This window comes from Dermochelys coriacea, chromosome 28 (assembly GCF_009764565.3).
Source record: "Dermochelys coriacea isolate rDerCor1 chromosome 28, rDerCor1.pri.v4, whole genome shotgun sequence".
Lineage (NCBI taxonomy): Eukaryota > Metazoa > Chordata > Testudines > Dermochelyidae > Dermochelys > Dermochelys coriacea.
Genome location: NC_050095.1, coordinates 254536 through 273157, shown reverse-complemented (window position 1 = coordinate 273157; position 18622 = coordinate 254536). Strand labels below are relative to the sequence as shown.

The 18622-nt window shown below is 59.6% G+C and overlaps 2 protein-coding genes across 2 annotated transcripts; both read left to right on the top strand.

Annotated features, from left to right (window-relative positions):
- Positions 1 to 1087: 1087 nt before the first annotated feature.
- LOC119849213 (mucin-2-like) lies at positions 1088 to 13072 on the top strand. Its single transcript, XM_038386033.2, has 9 exons — positions 1088 to 4666; positions 5149 to 5346; positions 7048 to 7163; positions 7482 to 7540; positions 7948 to 8096; positions 8531 to 8599; positions 8719 to 8881; positions 10593 to 10719; positions 11018 to 13072. The coding sequence occupies exons 1-9, from the start codon at positions 1636 to 1638 to the stop codon at positions 11066 to 11068; spliced, it is 3963 nt and encodes a 1320-aa protein (XP_038241961.2). The 5' UTR covers positions 1088 to 1635; the 3' UTR covers positions 11069 to 13072.
- A 1681-nt stretch (positions 13073 to 14753) lies between these two features.
- Positions 14754 to 17850, top strand: TRIM56 (tripartite motif containing 56). Its single transcript, XM_038386279.2, has 2 exons — positions 14754 to 14949; positions 15588 to 17850. The coding sequence occupies exon 2, from the start codon at positions 15677 to 15679 to the stop codon at positions 17672 to 17674; it is 1998 nt and encodes a 665-aa protein (XP_038242207.1). The 5' UTR covers positions 14754 to 14949; positions 15588 to 15676; the 3' UTR covers positions 17675 to 17850.
- Positions 17851 to 18622: the final 772 nt, after the last annotated feature.

Here is an 18622-nt window from a genome sequence, read left to right as displayed (position 1 = left end):
TTGGTGAAGGTGGGATTGAGCGTGTGACGGTGCGTACCCCGGACTTTCTCCTCGCAGCCGATTCTGTGGCCTCAGAGAGCCGGGCTGCAGGTCACCGGTGTCTTGGTGCGTTCGGGGCAGTGACGGGCTCTGGGAAGGTAGGCGGGGCGATCCGGGGGTCTCTTGGCGATGGTTATCTGTCAGATTCCACTATTAAAGCCAATCATCACGTCCAGGAAGCTGACACTGGGGCGGGCGCGCTCCAGAGAGAGTTTGATGGAGGGGGTGGGTGGCGGTTGAAGCTGTGAAATGGGTGAAAGTTTCGGTCGTGTGTCGTGGGTGGTCGGGGAAGACGGGGGGTGGGGGGGAACTCTCTGTCCCTGCCCTGTTCTGCATGCTTCCCCTGGCGTATGGGGGAAAGAGGAGGGGAAAGCGTGGATCTGCTGGGAGATTCCTGGAACGGGGAGGGGACCGGCAGCAAGGCAGGTGTTGCTGGACGAGGGGGCCGGTGAATCCTCTGCTGCCAGGATCCAGGCCTGGGGGACATTTTCACCGACTGGCCCAGGTCAGACGATTTCACCCGCTTCCCCCTGCATGAGCCCAGTAACTTGCCAACAGTTACAAATTGCCACAGAGCTGCGGTAGGTCTTTGACCTGGAGTTCCCGGGAGCAGGTCCTTAGCAGGAAACGGGGCTCCCATGGCACAGCTTGGAAAGGACAGGCTCGGAGATGGGTCGTTTGCTCCCATCACTCGCATTGTCCCCCGGAAATCCTTTAATCTATTCTCCCTGACCCTCCTAACGCCAACAAATCCCCAGCAAAACACAACGGTGACCGCACCGGCCTCCCAAAGGCATCACGCACGTCATTCGATGTAGTTTAACGAGGCTTCTCTTCCCCTCCCCTGCCCCCCACCCCGTTTGTGTGGGATTTTGTCGTAGCTCTCGCAGGGATTGCGTTGCCATTTGTCCTCTGCGCTGAGCTGGGCAGACCGAGCTCCGGGTCGCACATGAGCTGAGAATTTCCCCCCGCCCCCGGGTCGTTCCGATGGCTCTCCTTCGGCTCCAATTATTCAGCGCCCCGGAAATAAGAAAATCACAGAGTCATAGAATAGCAGGGTTGGAAGGGACCTCAGGAGGTCACCTAGTCCCACCCCCTGCTCAAAGCAGGACCAACCCCAACTAAATCATCCATGCCCTGGGTCCGCATCACCTGTTTCTCCTCTGAGGGGAAAGTGACCTGCCGGGCTGCAAAACTGGCTACCGCCCAGCTAGAGGGCTAAGAGGCCAGCCTGGAGCCCCAGGCCGGCCCCACCTCCCGGGTCTTGGTATAGAAGAGTCCCAAACCCAGCCATGCAATGTTCTCCCCGCAGGACCCCCATGGCGACCGGAGAGGGAAACGCTGCAAGAAGGAGGAGACGTGCCGGCCAGGGGCTGGGGTGCCGGGGCACCCACGGGTGCCAGAGCAGGCATTTGGGGTGATCTCACACCTGACGTGAGAGTAGAGGTTGGGAACCCCCGGCACACAGCGAAGCGTGAGGAGACCGAGGGCAGGATTCTGGCGCCAGGACAGAGACGCAACACCAGCAACTTCACGGGATCCCCCAGCAGCCCCTCTGCTGCCAGGCCACCTCCCATCCCCCAGGGCCGCGGCATCATGGCCCTGCCAGCTCCCCTGGCTAATGCCTCGGCCACACCCATCACGGCTGCCAGCCTCAGGGCCTCGGCCACCGCTACCCCTGCTACACCCTCCATCACCTCTGCCAAAATCATGGCTACACCCACCACCACTGCTGTGACCGTGACACCCATCCCCACCACTGCTGTAACCACAGTGGCACCCATCACTGCCACAAGCACTACCGCTACCTCAAGTACAACCGCTGCTACCCTCATCCTCACAACTACACCCAATATTAAACCTATCACCACTTCAGCTACCCCCAAAACCACACCAGCAACAACACCTTATGCTTCACCCCTTACTGACATAATCACCACCACCACAGCTACACCTAACACTACACTCTCCACCTCCACCACCACTACACCAACTACAACTACACCCACCACAGCTACAACTGATCCTGTGCCCACCACCGCCATCATGGCTACCCCCACAACTACACCTAACACTTCACCCCTTTCTGACACTACCACCACTACATCTAACACTACACTCTTCACCTCCTTCCCAACTACACCAACCACAGGTACACCTCACACTACAGCCACCACCAACACCTCAGCTATCTCCACAACTACACTAACAACTGCACCTTACACTCCACCCCTTACTGACATCACCACCACAATTACACCATTGACAACTAAACCCACCGTCTCCACAACTACACCTGACACTCCATCCCTTACTGATACCATCACCACTACACCTAACAATACACTCGCCACCAACACTACAACTACACCATCGACAACTACACCTGACACTTCACCCCTTACTGATACCATCGCCACTACACCTAACACTACATTCGCCACCAACACCACAACTACACCATCGACAACTACACCTGCCACCTTCACAACTACACCTGACACTTCATCCCTTACTGATACCGTCGCCACTACACCTAACACTACATTCGCCACCAACACCACAACTACACCATCGACAACTACACCTGACACTTCACCCCTTACTGATACCATTGCCACTACACCTAACACTACATTCGCCACCAACACCACAACTACACCATCGACAACTACACCTGCCACCTTCACAACTACACCTGACACTTCATCCCTTACTGATACCGTCGCCACTACACCTAACACTACATTCGCCACCAACACCACAACTACACCATCGACAACTACACCTGACACTTCACCCCTTACTGATACCATCGCCACTACACCTAACACTACACTCGCCACCAACACCACAACTACACCATCGACAACTACACCTGCCACCTTCACAACTACACCTGACACTTCATCCCTTACTGATACCGTCGCCACTACACCTAACACTACATTCGCCACCAACACCACAACTACACCATCGACAACTACACCTGCCACCTTCACAACTACACCTGACACTTCATCCCTTACTGATACCATCGCCACTACACCTAACACTACACTCGCCACCAACACCACAACTACACCATCGACAACTACACCTGACACCTCACCCCTTACTGATACCATCGCCACTACACCTAACACTACACTCGCCACCAACACCACAACTACACCATCGACAACTACACCTGACACTTCACCCCTTACTGATACCATTGCCACTACACCTAACACTACATTCGCCACCAACACCACAACTACACCATCGACAACTACACCTGCCACCTTCACAACTACACCTGACACTTCATCCCTTACTGATACCATCGCCACTACACCTAACACTACACTCGCCACCAACACCACAACTATACCATCGACAACTACACCTGACACTTCACCCCTTACTGATACCATCGCCACTACACCTAACACTACACTCGCCACCAACACCACAACTACACCATCGACAACTACACCTGCCACCTTCACAACTACACCTGACACTTCACCCCTTACTGATACCATTGCCACTACACCTAACACTACACTCGCCACCAACACCACAACTACACCATCGACAACTACACCTGACACTTCACCCCTTACTGATACCATTGCCACTACACCTAACACTACACTCGCCACCAACATTACAACTACACCATCGACAACTACACCTGCCACCTTCACAACTACACCTGACACTTCACCCCTTACTGATACCATCGCCACTACACCTAACACTACACTCGCCACCAACACTACAACTACAGCATCGACAACTACACCTGCCACCTTCACAACTACACCTGACACTTCACCCCTTACTGATACCATCGCCACTACACCTAACACTACACTCGCCACCAACACCACAACTACACCATCGACAACTACACCTGACACCTCACCCCTTACTGATACCATCGCCACTACACCTAACACTACACTCGCCACCAACACCACAACTACACCATCGACAACTACACCTGACACTTCACCCCTTACTGATACCATCGCCACTACACCTAACACTACACTCGCCACCAACACCACAACTACACCATCGACAACTACACCTGACACCTCACCCCTTACTGATACCATCGCCACTACACCTAACACTACACTCGCCACCAACACCACAACTACACCATCGACAACTACACCTGACACCTCACCCCTTACTGATACCATCGCCACTACACCTAACACTACACTCGCCACCAACACCACAACTACACCATCGACAACTACACCTGCCACCTTCACAACTACACCTGACACTTCATCCCTTACTGATACCGTCGCCACTACACCTAACACTACACTCGCCATCAACACTACAACTACACCATCGACAACTACACCTGCCACCTTCACAACTACACCTGACACTTCACCCCTTACTGATACCATCACCACTACACCTAACACTACACTCGCTACCAACATCACTACCACACTCACCACCACCACAACTATACCAATGATAACTACACCCACCACCTCCACAACTACACCTGACCCTTTGCCCCTTACTGATACCACCCCCACTCCCACTATGAGCACAAGCACTGTTGTGTCCTCACCCACCCTATTCTGGAGCACCACGACAGCAGGTGGGTGACTGTCTCATACGGTGAACGTTGTGATGAGTCGTATAGCCATATATGGACCCTTTGCTCTTACACATTTATACCATGTATTTTTATGTTGTGCATTAAGAACAAATTCCCCAGGGCAGATTCAGATTGGAGTGACATCAGAGTGACTCCTCTGTGATGTAAATCCTCACTTCTGTCAGAATTCCTGGGTTCTCTCCCTGGCTCTGGGAGGGCAGTGGGGGCTGGGGGTTAGAGCGGGGGGACTGGGAGCCAGGACTCCTACTTCTCTCCCCAACTTTACCATGATCTCTTGGTGGTAGGTCTCTTCCTTTCTCTGTTCTCTCCCCCATGTACCAGTGCTAATGATGGTGACCAACCTCCATACGGTGCTTTGCTATCTGTGGCTGGGGGTGCTGGGGAGGGGGCACTGGGGTGGTCAGTTGCAGCCCCTGTCCCACCTGGTGCTGAGCCACTGGATGATGGCTTGTCTCTTTCAGCGCCCTGCCAGAATGGTGGCACACCAAATGGCACCGAGTGCCTCTGTCCGGCTGGCTACTTTGGCCCGCGCTGTGAATTACTGAACACCAAGTTGTGCCAGAACGGGGGGGTCTGGACGGGGGCAGAATGCAAATGCCCCCACTTCTTCCATGGGCTGGAATGCGAATTCGCCGTGGGCACCATCACACTCGAAGTCGGTAGGAAGCTCTGCCTATGTGTCCAGGTTAAACCGGCCTGGCTCCGCGCCCTCCGAGTGCCCAGTGAAGTCCAGACTGGAGCATCCCAGCCAGGCCACGAGCCAGGCCCGTCCTCCCCCACCTGGGAGAATAAAGGTTTGGTCCCTGGATCCTAGGGTGACCAGATGTCCTGATATTATCGGGACCATCCCATTATTACAAGCTTTGTCTTATACATACAACTATCCCCTTTTTTCCCCGATTTTTCACACTTGTGCTCTGGTCACCCCAGGCCTGTCTCTCTGAGTTTTTGGATAAACCAGTTTAATTCCTGGTCTACTAAGGATGGGGACAGCATGGAGGGTGGGTAGGTAGACAGATAACTGCTTATAATAGCTGGGATTGCCCCCTCCCAATTCAGGGCCCCCATTGGCTCCTTCATAAAACCAATGTTTTCCTTGGCCCCAAAAAGGGATTTTTTTCTGGAAACAAAAAGAATTCACAGGAACGTTTTAATTCCCCCTCTTCCCCAAATTCCCCATTTTCCACGAAGTTGCCGTATGTTTCGTTTGTGTTTCGTATTCAGGCCTCCCCGCTCCCCCTTCAATCCCCAGTACCGGGGTCGATGGTTGGTTTGATATTTTTTAATTTATTTATTTATTTTTTTTTAAATCACACAGTGGGCAAACCTTTTCCAATAGGGCCAGTTTTGGGTTTCCAAAATCAAAACACTTGTCTCCAGAAGTTCCAATTTTTGAACCGAAACCAAAAACTACAAAACAAAGAGGAAAAAACCCCCCGCCCAAGAAGGTCAGACAAGAAAGGCTTCAGGTGGCTGTGAAATGTCAGGGATATTTCAAGTCACCCCACGGTCCTGCTGCTCCATCCAGTTCAGGCTGGAGCCCCCCAGTCACTGACTTCCCACTGTGGGCAAGATCCCTGGATGCTCCAGTTACACTCGGGGCTGGTTTCCCTAGACCCCAAGGCCGGAGGGGGCAGTTGTGACCCTCTGCTGTGAGCCTCATAGTGCCCAGCCCCAGAGTAATTCCCAGAGCCGAGCGGTCAGAGAAGCCTCCCACCGTGACTTAGCCATCGCCCGTAATGGAGACGCCAGCGCGACCCCTGGGATCCAGCGGCCCACAGCCCAGCTTCATAGACTCATAGAATATCGGGGTTGGAAGGGACCTCGGGAGTCATCCAGTCCAACCCCCTGCTCAAAGCAGGACCAATCCCCAACTAAATCATCCCAGCCAGGGCTTTGTCAAGCCTGAGTTTAAAAACCTCAAAGGAAGGAGATTCCACCACCTCCCCAGGTGACCCATTCCAGCGCTTCACCACCCTCCTCGTGAAATAGTGTTTCCTGATATCCAACCTAGACCTGCCCCACTGCAACTTGAGACCATTGCTCCTTGTTCTGTCATCTGCCACCACTGAGACCAGCCGAGCTCCATCCTCTTTGGACCCCCCTTCAGGTAGTTGAAGGCTGCTATCAAATCCCCCCTCACGCTTCTCTTCTGCAGACTAAATAACCCCAGTTCCCTCAGTCTCTCCTCGGAAGTCATGTGCTCCAGCCCCCTGATCCTTTTCATTTGCCCTCCACTGGACTCTCTCCAATTTGTCCACATCCTGCTTGTAGTGGGGGGTCCCGGTCCCGCAGGGTGCAAAGTGGGCCCCTGGCCCCTGGGGATTCTCACTGGGGTTTCTGGTCTCTCCCCTGCCAAGAGGTGAACGTGACAATGGACGTGAAGCTGCAGGTGACCAACCGCAAGTTCACCGCTGACCTGGCAAACACCTCCTCTCCGGCCTGGCGAGGGTTCAGCACCTTGTTCACACAGCAGGTGAGCCCCGGGGGAGAAACCGGGATGAGAGGAAAACCCCGACAGGGGGTGGGGGGGTGTCAGAGTGAGAGACCTCTGGCTGGGACCAGAGCCATGCTCTGCCTCAGTTTCCTCAGCTTATAATGGGGATGAATGGACCTGAGTCGGGGGGATTCCCAGCGCAGGTTTGCTCGTGAGGGCCGAGCTGAGGGCACTGCCTGTGTCTGTGCCATGGCTGGGAGCCCCACCGGCCCCCTGGACTCCCCCCATCCCAGCTCAGTGCGCGTGGGCCAGGGCAGTCCTGGCCGGTGACACGTGTCCCTTTTCCCTTCCTTCCAGATCAGGCCGGTTTATAGCCAGATCCCGGGGTTTCAGGACCTGGAGATCCTGGAGCTCACGTGAGTGTCAGACACCTGGGACCCCCGGTGCCACCCGTGGGTCCCGATCGCTGACGCCCCTGGGTGGGTGGCAGATGTTCCTGCTAAGGTCCCTTCCCCCCACCCTCCCGCCAGCACCGACATGTCGAAAAAATCCTCAGAGGAAGGGGGTAGCGGGCTGCTTGCTCAGAAAGGGAGGGATGTATGTGTCCTTGCACACATGTGTGCACACGTTTGTGCTGCTACCGTGCTATCCCGGGTGCACCACACGCAGGGCGGTGGCGAAGGCTGATCCGGGCCGGGGATCAGGGGAACCCCCACCGCAGGAGCAGCCCCTGGGTCCCCGGGACTCTCTCCTGGCAGGTCCCCGCAGGTGGGGCAGGGGAGGCAGGCACAGGCTGACGGGCCCCAGGCATTTGCTCCCCCAGGCTGGGCAGTGTCGTGGTGGCCCATAGGGTGGCCCTGGCCATCCCCGTCACCACCCGGCTCAACGCCACGCTGGAGGACCTGCCCCGGCGGCTGGCGGAAGAGATCAGGCTGGCAGCCCGCAACCAGGTCGTCTGCACCAGCAGCTCGCGTGAGTCCCCAGTGGGGGGGTGGGGGGAAAGGAAAGGCTGGGCAGGGGACCCCCTCCTGTCCTGGGTGGGGCAACACTTCAGACTGCACCAGCGTGGCACTGATTGGGGAGGGGGATGGGAAGGGGGTGGCTGAGCGGATGGACGGCCAGAGGGATGTATCGGAGGAGGGGGATGGAGGGGGGTGGCTAGGTGGATGGATGGACAGAGGGACATATCTGGGGAGGGAGGGAGGATGGCGGGGGTGGATGGATGGGCAGAGGAAAGTACCTGGGGAGGGGGTGGCTGGCTGGGTGGATGGACGGACAGCAGGGCGAATAGGGGCAGGACAGGCAGACAGACACTCTGGCAAAGCCGGGAGGGGGGCAGTTTGCCCCCTCACTGCCTGGGACATCCCCAGCGGCCAGGCACCCAGGGCATCTCTCTCCGGCCCCAGGCGCTCTGTGTTTCAATCCTTCCTCCACCGAGGTGACCAGGCGGACGACAACAGAGTTCAATGGTGCAGGTGAGCCTCCCCCACCCAGATCCCTTGTGGGGTGTCGCACCCCCAGAACTGAGGTGGGGCCGGCAGGTGCTGCCTCCTCCCCCACTGGTCTCTCACTGGCCCCCCTCTCCCCTCCCCAGAAATCTGCAGGCAGACACTGCCCCCCGGATTCAGTGCCCACTTCTTCCCCCACCTGACGCCCAACGGCTTCACCTGCAGCTCCCTGTGCACCGTGGGGGTGCCGGGCGCCCTTGGCTGTAACGCAGGGCAGTGTCGGGTGACCCGTGCCGGTGCCCACTGCCGGTAAGTGTCACCCACCCACCCCCGCGGAGAGGGTCCCACCCGTACAGCGGGGAAATGACACACACACACACCCCGGGTCCCGCCCTGGCCGGGGAACTCCCCCTTCATGGCCCTGTGCCCTATCCATGACCCCAACCCGTATCCTTCCTTGGGAGGTGACTTCCCCATGCTGGCCCTGTGCCCTAAGCCCCGTTCCCCTCTCAGAGGGGACCCTCCCCGACCCTTGCTCCATACCTAGGCCTGGCCAAATGTACAAGGGTGACAGCGACTCGCAATGTCCCTTTGTAAGCGTTTTCTCTTTCTGTTTGGATCCGTTCACATGCTCACGGTCGCTAGCAGACAGAGGTCTATAGCCCAGTCCCTCCCCACCGCTGGAGGCTGAAGCTTGACAAATTCAGGCTAGAAATAAGGCACCAAATTTCCAACCAGGAGGGTTATTAACTACGGGAACAATTTCCCCCGGGGACAGGCTGGAGTCTCCAAGACCGGCTGTTTCTAACAGATCTGTCGCAGGGATTATTTGTGGGGCAGGTCTTTGGCCGGTGCGATACGGGGTGGGGGGGGTTGACTAGATTAGGGGTGACCAGACAGCAAGTGTGAAAATTCGGGACATTTTTTTCGGGGGAGGGGGGATAGTTGCCTATATAAGACAAAGCCCCTAATATCGGGACGTCCGGCCATCCTAGGCCAGAGGATTATAATGGTCCCATCCGGCCTTGGAATTGAATCCTTGAAATTTCGGGGATCAGACCACGGCAGGGTGAGACAGCCGCTGTTTTAATGACAATAGACGCTGAGGTGCAGAGCCGCCAAAAACCACCCACTGTCAGGGTCACAGCTGGTCAAAAGCCACACGGCCCCCGGCCTTAGTGCCTCAGCTCTCGGCCGGCGTCCTGCGGGCTTGGCCCATCTGGACTGTGATGAGGGGAATGTCGTGGGGGGCCCGTGAAACGGGCCTTGACCGATTGAAAACTCGCATCGTTCCAAGCCTGCCTATGTCCTGATCTCTGCCCCTAATCCCCAACCCTAACCCCGACTCTGACCCTGACCTCAAACCCTAATCCCGGACCCTGATCTCTAACCCCGACCATGACCTTAACTCTGACCTCTGCTCCTAACCCCAACTCGGATCATGACCTCTGACCCTAACCCCTGACACTGACTTTAACCCTGACCTCTGCTTCTAACCCCGACTCTGACCCTGACCCCAACCTCAGCCCAAACCCTTAGCCCCGACACTGACCTCTAACCCCAACCCTGACCTCTAACCCTAACCCCCAACCCTGATCTCTAACCCTGACCTTGACCCTGACTCCTGGCCTCAAACCTTAACCCCTGACTTCTAACCTTAACCCTTGACCCCTGACGTCTAACCCCAACTCTGACCCTGACCTCAGACCCTAACCCCGACACTGACTTTTGATCCTAACCCCTGACCCTGACCTCTAACCCCTGACCCCTGGCATCAAACCTTACCCGACCTCTAACCCCGACCCTAACCTTAACCCTGACCCCTGACCTCTACCCCCAACTCTGACCCTGACCCCAACCTCAGGCCAAACCCTTAGCCCTCACCCTGCTTCTCCTTGGCCAGGGAAGTCTCTGTCTCGCCCAGACCCCAACCCCTGACTCGAGCCCCTCCGAGGGATAGGGGGGACGCCCGAGGAAGGGGCTCGGGGCCCGTTCTCACGTGCGGCGTCTGCCCCCGTAGCTGCCCGGAAAGCGGCCAGTTCTGGTACCTGGGCGCGAGCTGCGAGGTGCGAATCGACCGGGTCGGCGGCACCGTCAGCATCGTCGCTGTCACAGCCTTTGTGCTGCTCAACGGCGCCCTCCTGCTGGTGAGAGAAACCGCCCGGCTCCGGGCAGGGGCCTACGGCTGGACCCCTGGGGAGGTGCGGGGGGGACCTGCAGCTGCCCCCCCAAGGGTGGGGTGGGGGGGCCCTGCGGTTGGACCCCAGGGTGATGTGTGGGGGGACCCTGAGGCTGGACCCCCGGGGAGGTGTGTGGGGGGGAACCTGCAGCTGCCCCCCATCGAGGAGGCGGGGGGGCACTTTTCTGTTAATGCTCCTTCCTTGCAAGGTCTCACAACTCTTCTCTCTCTCTCTCCTCCCACCCCCCCCCCACTTTTGGCTGCAGACCTACAGGTCAAAGGTCAGGGACGGCCTACACTGCCAGCGGGGGTGCTGATCTCGCCTCCCTCCCGCCTGGCCCCCAGGGGCCAACGGGCCCAGCAGGGGGAGGGAAGCACTGTGCAGCCGACCGATGCTGACTTGAACCCTGGGCCAGGCCACCCAGCACCGCGGGGGGGGACGGACGCACATCGTATTTGGGGTCTGTGCAGCACCTGGCGCGACAGAGGCCCCCTGCCGGTGCCACTAGGATCTGCCGAGAGCCCCACCGCAGATCGTGAGCGGGCAGGAAGCTGCAGCCCACGGTGCTGGGACGCCCACTGCCTGGGCCGACAGTAGGGACTTCTGGGGAGGGGGGTTTTGATGGGTGCTCGACGCGTCTCAGCCGGACCCCGCACCCTGGGACTGTCACCCCCGGGATGCCGACGGAGCATAAACTTGGCCGTGCAGGGACCCCCCCCCGGCCCCAGATCCCATCTGACAGGCCCCGGTGCTTCGTGGGGGAGCAGACAGACCAGGGCGATTCGCTGAGGGATCCAGCCCTCACGGTCCTGCCCCATCTCCGGGCTGGCGGAGGCTTCAGGGCACCCCGAGCCGGGGGCTGTGCCACCGACCCTGTCGGAGAAAAGCCAGGCGTGGCCGCGTCCATCAATAGGGGAGGAAGGGGTGACACCAGGGGACAGGCTCAGGTTAGCGACAGGAGCTGGGGAAGGTTTGGGGCTAACAGCGGGGCCTGGGGTGGGTTTGGGATTATGACAGGGGCTGGGGGTGGATTGGGGTTAACAGCAGGAGCTAGAGGTAGGTTTGGGGCTAACGGTAGGGGGTGGGGGTAGGTTTGGGGTTATGAGGGGAGCTGGGGTAGGTTTGAGGTCGATGGAACAGGAGCAAGTTCATGGGCAGGGCAGCCAGAGGCATGAGGCGGGTGGAGGGAACGGGTGTTAAATGGGGCATTAGGACCTGCGGGGGGGCTCATACGGGACCCCGAGGAAAAGGGGGCGGAGAGAACGGCATGGTGAGCAGGCGGATTGTGTCGGCAGAACCCTGCCTTTGGCCCCTCTGAATCCTGCCTTTGTGACCCACTGGTCTGACCCCCACCTCCCTGGTAGTGCCCAGGGCCACAGACCTGGCCCCTAAATCCTCCCCAGAGCCGAGCAGATAGAAACACAGCCCAGATGTGGCTGACGGAGGGGGGCCATCCCGGTCGCTGAGAGATGTCTCATTGCCGGGCTTACGCTGTCTGTGCCGGACGCCAGCGCCCGTGATTAAATATTGGCTCCCCCACCATGGCGATATTCGCCCCGGCCTCACGTCGCCCCTGCACTGGCTCTGGGTTAAGCTCCGGGAGGCTCCCCTGCTCTCCGGCCAGGTTTCAAATCCTTCTCGTGGCTCTTCTTCAAGCCGGATCCGCACGCCAAGCCGCCGAGCGCGCTGCCCATGGGCCAGGCCGGCTGCGCTCAACTCCCCACCAGGAGCAGGTGGGCGGGACCCCGGAGGTCCTGCCCCGAGGGTTTGGAGGTCGCAGGGGACAGAAGAGCGGGACCCCTTGAGGGTCACAGCACAGACCCGGTGGGTCCACAGCGCTGCCACGAGAGACGGATGTCACTGCGCACCTTGGTGTGCAAACATGCCCATTCTGCGCTGGAGACACGTGCAACGTGGCACGACAGTGTCCCAGAGAGAAACCCCCTCCCTAAGCCCTGCGCGCACGGAGGGACACAGAGAAACCATGGTGCAGGCCCCACCCCTGTGGCACTAACACACGCGGCCCTGAGGAGCCACCCACCTACCCCCAAGCACAGAGCTGGGGAGTCTGGCTTACACGGCAACCCAGTGAGAACGTGAAGACACACACCCGCACCCAGAGACCTTGCTCGGACGCACGCACAGAGCTGCACGGACGCAGGCCAACGTCTGCACACACACACACGCTGATAGTAACTGTGACGAAGTGGGACCGTTCTTAATGGCGGGGCTGGAGAATTTCAGTTTGAAGCTGGCTGGGGAAATGGAGGGGGGCCCAGATGGGGCGCTGGCCTCCCTGCCCCCCAAAATGGACCCAGCTGAGGGGGCCTCTTCTCTGCACCTACAAGCTCTGTTTTAGACCATGTTCCTGTCGTCTAATAAACCTTCTGTTTTACTGGCTGGCTGAGAGTCACGTCTGACTGCGGAGTTGGGGGGCAGGACCCTCTGGCTTCCCCAGGACCCCACCTGGGTGGACTGGCTGTGGGAAGAGCACGGAGGGGCAGAGGATGCTGGATGCTCCGGGGTCAGACCCAGGAAGCGGGGAGCCGGGTGAGCTGTGCCCTGCAGACAGGCTGCTCCCAGAGAGGAGACTCTCCAGAGTCCTGCCTGGCTTCGCAGGGAGCAGGTCCAGAGCATCGCCCGGGGATGCCGTGACAGTAGCACGTCTGCACACACACGGACACACTAACCACACAGGTTTCAGAGTAGCAGCCGTGTTAGTCTGTATTCGCAAAAAGAAAAGGAGTACTTGTGGCACCTTAGAGACTAACAAATTTATTTGAGCATTAACCACACAGACACTCTGACATTAATGCCCGCACATCTGAAGGCACACAGACACACTAACCACAAAGACACTAACACACACATGTGTGCACACATACAGACACGCTAACCACACAGATACATTGACACTAACCCACACACATCTGTGCGCACACACAGCCACGTGCACAGACACACGGCCACACTAACCGCACAGACACACTGACACTAACACACATCTGTGCACACACAGACACAGTAACACATTGGCACTAACACACACACATCTTCATACACACACGGACCACACAGACACACTGACACTAACCCATGTCATGGCTCCTCACACACACACATGGACACACTGACACACTGACCCTAATGCATGCAGTCTACATACACACACACACTAACCTCACAGACACTCACAGTAACGCGCACACACATGGACACACTAACCACACTGACAAATGAAACTGTTACATAAACATAACAGCACACACACATTACAGAAAACCTAGAGCCACGTGCTCACAAGTACACGTGGCAACATAACACAGTGAGATGTACAGAGGTGCAAACAGGCTAACAACCACCCGCAGACATGCACCCCCTGCACAAAGAAATTAACCACACACCTGCACCCCCATGGAGCCCGTGGCACACACACTCATTACACAAACCACAGAGCCCCGTGTGCAGAGACATCCATGCAGAGCAACACAAATGCACCTGGCCACGGACACACGTACGCACATGTGTGCACAAGAAGACGCACATGTGTGCACAAGAAGACACAAATGTGGCCGTGCAAACACAAATGTGGCCCCCACCCTTCCCCCCAGACACAGCCATGCGCGCTGCACTCTCCCCTCCAGCACCAGCTGGGGGTGCAGAGCCAAGGAGGTTGCGATTTTGGGGGTGCGGAGAGGCCACCTGGGGTGAACCCCTTCAGCCAGAGGCCAGGTGCCCAGAGCTGCAGCCACCTGCCCCCGCCCCCCCGGTTAATCTCAGAGCTCTTCGAGCACAGAGACCACCACCTGGGACCATGCTGGGTTGGGGGGGTCACCCCTATTACCCAAACGGGGAAACTGAGGCACAGGAATGGGGGCAAAACGATGGGTGCACGCAGCCCTGTGGGGCTGAGGATTTGTGTATGGGCCTGGCGGGGGGGGGGGGCTGGCTCTGGGTGGGGCCCTGGGGATGGGGCTTGCCACAGTGGCAGGAAGGCTTTGGGCTGTGCAGGGAGGGGGCTGGGGGCCGGTGTTTGGCAGCCCGGGGGTCACTCTCCCATGCGGGTTTGGGGAACCGAAGGCTCGGAAACGCCGGGCCCCTGGGCCCCACTTTCACTTTCGTTTCTCCACCGTGACACCAGCAGCGCAGAGCCTGCACTGCGGGGAGTCAAGAAGCCTGAACCCGCCCCGGGCTGAGGTAACTCCCCCCCCACAGGCCCAGCCCCAGCTCCCCCAGAGCTCCCCCCGGCACCCCGCACCCCACTGCAAACAGAGCTGGAGCTTCTGCTGTAACCACCAGCCCCCGCTCCCCTCCCAGAGCCAGGGAGAGAACCCAGGAGTCCTGGCTCCCAGCCCCCCCTGCTCTAACCCACCAGCCCCCACTCCCCTCCCAGAGCCAGGGAGAGAACCCAGGAGTCCTGGCTCCCAGCCCCCCCTGCTCTAACCCACCAGCCCCCACTCCCCTCCCAGAGCCAGGGAGAGAACCCAGGAGTCCTGGCTCCCAGCCCCCCCTGCTCTAACCCACCAGCCCCCGCTCCCCTCCCAGAGCCAGGGAGAGAACCCAGGAGTCCTGGCTCCCAGCCCCCCCTGCTCTAACCCACCAGCCCCCACTCCCCTCCCAGAGCCAGGGAGAGAACCCAGGAGTCCTGGCTCCCAGCCCCCCCTGCTCTAACCCACCAGCCCCCACTCCCCTCCCAGAGCCAGGGAGAGAACCCAGGCGTCCTGGCTCCCAGCCCCCCTGCTCTAACCCACCAGCCCCCACTCCCCTCCCAGAGCCAGGGAGAGAACCCAGGAGTCCTGGCTCCGCATCCCGTAACCTCTCCATACCCGTCCTAGGTGCTTCCAGCAGACTCCCTGCCGCTGTGTCTCTGCCGGTGTCCAGGCCCTTTGGGTACGCCCCCCCCCCCGCCCTTTGCCATAGCGTCATGGCCTCGGACGCCCCGTCCCTCTCAGACGCGATAGCCACCGACTTCCTGACCTGCCCTATCTGCCTGGAGCAGCTGCGTGGGCCCAAGATCCTGCCCTGCCTGCACACCTACTGCCAGGGCTGCCTGGACGGGCTGCTGGGCGACGGGCCGGGGCTGCGGTGCCCCGAGTGCCGGGAGGACGTGTCCCTGTCGCAGGGGGTGGCCGGCCTCAAGACCAACTTCTTCGTCAACGGGCTGCTGGAGCTGCTGCGGCCGGTGGGCGAGGCGGGGCTGACCTGCGCCCTGTGCCCGCTGATTGGGCAGGAGGACGGCCGCCCGGCCGTCTCCCACTGCCTGGACTGCACCGACAGCCTGTGCCAGACCTGCACCGCCGGCCACCGCTGCTCCCGGCTCACCCACGCCCACCGGCTGGTGAGCCTGCAGGGCTACCTCTCCGGGGAGCACGACGAGGAGATCCGGCAGCGCCAGGCCGTGCGGTGCCCCGAGCACCCGGCCGAGGAGCTGCACTTCTTTTGCCGGCCCTGCGCCAGCCCCATCTGCCGGGAGTGCCGGCTGGGCCCGCACCTGGAGCACCCCTGCCAGACGCTGGAGGAGGCGGCCGTGGCCCAGCGGCCCCGGGTGGCCGAGCTGCTGGCCAGCGTGGAGGAGACGGCGGGGCGGGTGGCCCGGGGGCGGGCGGCGCTGGAGGAGGAGCTGGAGCAGCTGCGGCGGCACGAAGCCGGCCTGCAGGACGTGGTGAAGCGCACCTGCGCCAGCCTGACCCAACGCCTGCTGGCCCAGCAGGAGGAGGTGCTGGCCGCCCTGCGGCGCCACGTGGAAGGGCGTGAGAAGGAGGCCGGCCTGCTCCGGACTGAGCTGGAGCGGCAGGAGCAGCTGGCCCACGGCATGGCCGACGTCGCCCGCAACGTTCTGGCCCTGGGCCGGCCGGTGGAGATCGTCTCGCTGGAGGCCTTGATTAGCCAGCGGCTCAGCCAGCTCCGGGGCTTCCGCTGGGAGCCCCTTGGGGGGCTGCACCCCCGGCTGGTCGTCCGCGCCGAACTCCAGAGCCTGAGCGGCCTCTTCCAGCTGGACCTGGGCGAGGCCGAGTCGGACGGCCGAGGGGAGGACAGCGGCCAGCGTGACGCCCCTGCCCCGGGGCCACCAGCCCCTGCCCCGGAGCCGCCGGCCCCTGCCCCGGATCCTCCGCTGTGCCGGCCGCTCCCCACCGCCCGCTTCTCCTGCAGCTTCTCGGGGCGGGTCTCCGGTGACAAGCACCGGCCCCGGATCACGGGGATTTGCCCCCTGGGCCCTAGTGAGCTGCTTCTGGCCGACGAGGAGAACCGCAGCCTCAAGTGCTTCTCGCTGCAGGGGGACTTCCGGGACGCCATCCCGGTGCACGGGGGCGCGGCCCCCTGCAGCGTGGCGGCCGTGGGCAGCCGGGTGGCCTACACCGCCGGCTCCCGGCTCTACCTGGCAGAGCGGGACGGCGCCCTGGTCTGGCAGAAGGCCCTGCGCCCCACCCAGGCCAGCCACGCCATCACGGCGGCAGCGGAGGGGGGCGCCGCCGTGGCTGTGAGCGTGGCGGGGCACCTGGAGGTCTACGACGCCCGGGGGGAGCTGGTGGAGAAGATTTTCCCAGACGGGCATGACCGTCTGGGCATGGTGTTTGTGGCCGGCCGGGGCGGCCGCTATGTGGCCTCAGACTGGCACCGACGCAGCGTGGTGGCGTTTGACGGCCATGGGCAGCTGCTGGCGGAGCTGGGCGAGGAGCGGCTGGAGGGATGCCAGCCGGGGGCCGTCTGCGCCGACGACAGGGGTCATTTCTACGTGGCCCTGCGGGAGCTGAACAAGGTGATGGCGTTCGGGCCGGGCGGAGAGGCGCTGGGGCCCTTCCTCACCACCCGGCATGGCATCGAGAGAGCCTGCATGGCCACCGTCACCGGGAACGGGCACTTTGCCGTGGCGCTGAGCGACGGCACCGTCCATGTCTTCCACATCCAGTACCCGAGTCACTGAGCGGGGGAGTGGGGGGAGCACAGGGCGGGGAGAGCTGAGACGAGTGTGTGTGTGCGTGTCTGTGTCTGTGTGCGTCTGTATCTGTGTCTGTGTGGGCATTCCTATGTGTTTTAGTGTGTGTGTGAGTAGATGCATTAGTGTGTGCATCTGTGTGCATGTGCGTGTATGTCTGTGTCTGTGTCTGCATTCCTGTGTGTTTTAGTGTGTGTGTGTGTGTGTGCTAGTGTGTGTGTCTGAGGACATGCATTAGTGTGTGCGTGTGTGTCTGTGTGTGCATTCCTGTGTGTTTTAGTGTGTGTGTGTGTGAGTGTCATGGAGTCCCCAGGTGATGCTCTGGATCTGCTCCCTACGAAGCCAGTCAGGACTCTGGGGAAGTCTCCTCTCTGTGAAAAGAAAAGGAGGACTTGTGGCACCTTAGAGACTAACAAATTTATTAGAGCATAAGCTTTTGTGAGCTACAGCTCACTTCATCGGATGCATTTGGTGGAAAATACAGTGGGGAGATTTATATACACACACACAGAGAACATGAAACAATGGGTTTATCATACACACTGTAAGGAGAGTGATCACTTAAGATGAGCTATTACCAGCAAGGGGCGGGAGGGCGGGGAGGAAGAAAACCTTTAGTGGTGATAATCAAGGTGGGCCATTTCCAGCAGTTGACCTGAATATCTGAGGAACTGTGGGGGGGGGGAATAACATGGGGAAATAGTTTTACTTTGTGTAATGACCCATCCACTCCCAGTCTCTATTCAAGCCTAAGTTAATTGTATCCAGTTTGCAAATTAATTCCAATTCAGCAGTCTCTCGTTGGAGTCTGTTTTTGAAGTTTTTTTGTTGAAGAATTGCAACTCTCAGGTCTGTAATCGAGTGACCAGAGAGATTGAAGTGTTCTCCGACTGATTTTTGAATGTTATAATTCTTGACGTCTGATTTGTGTCCATT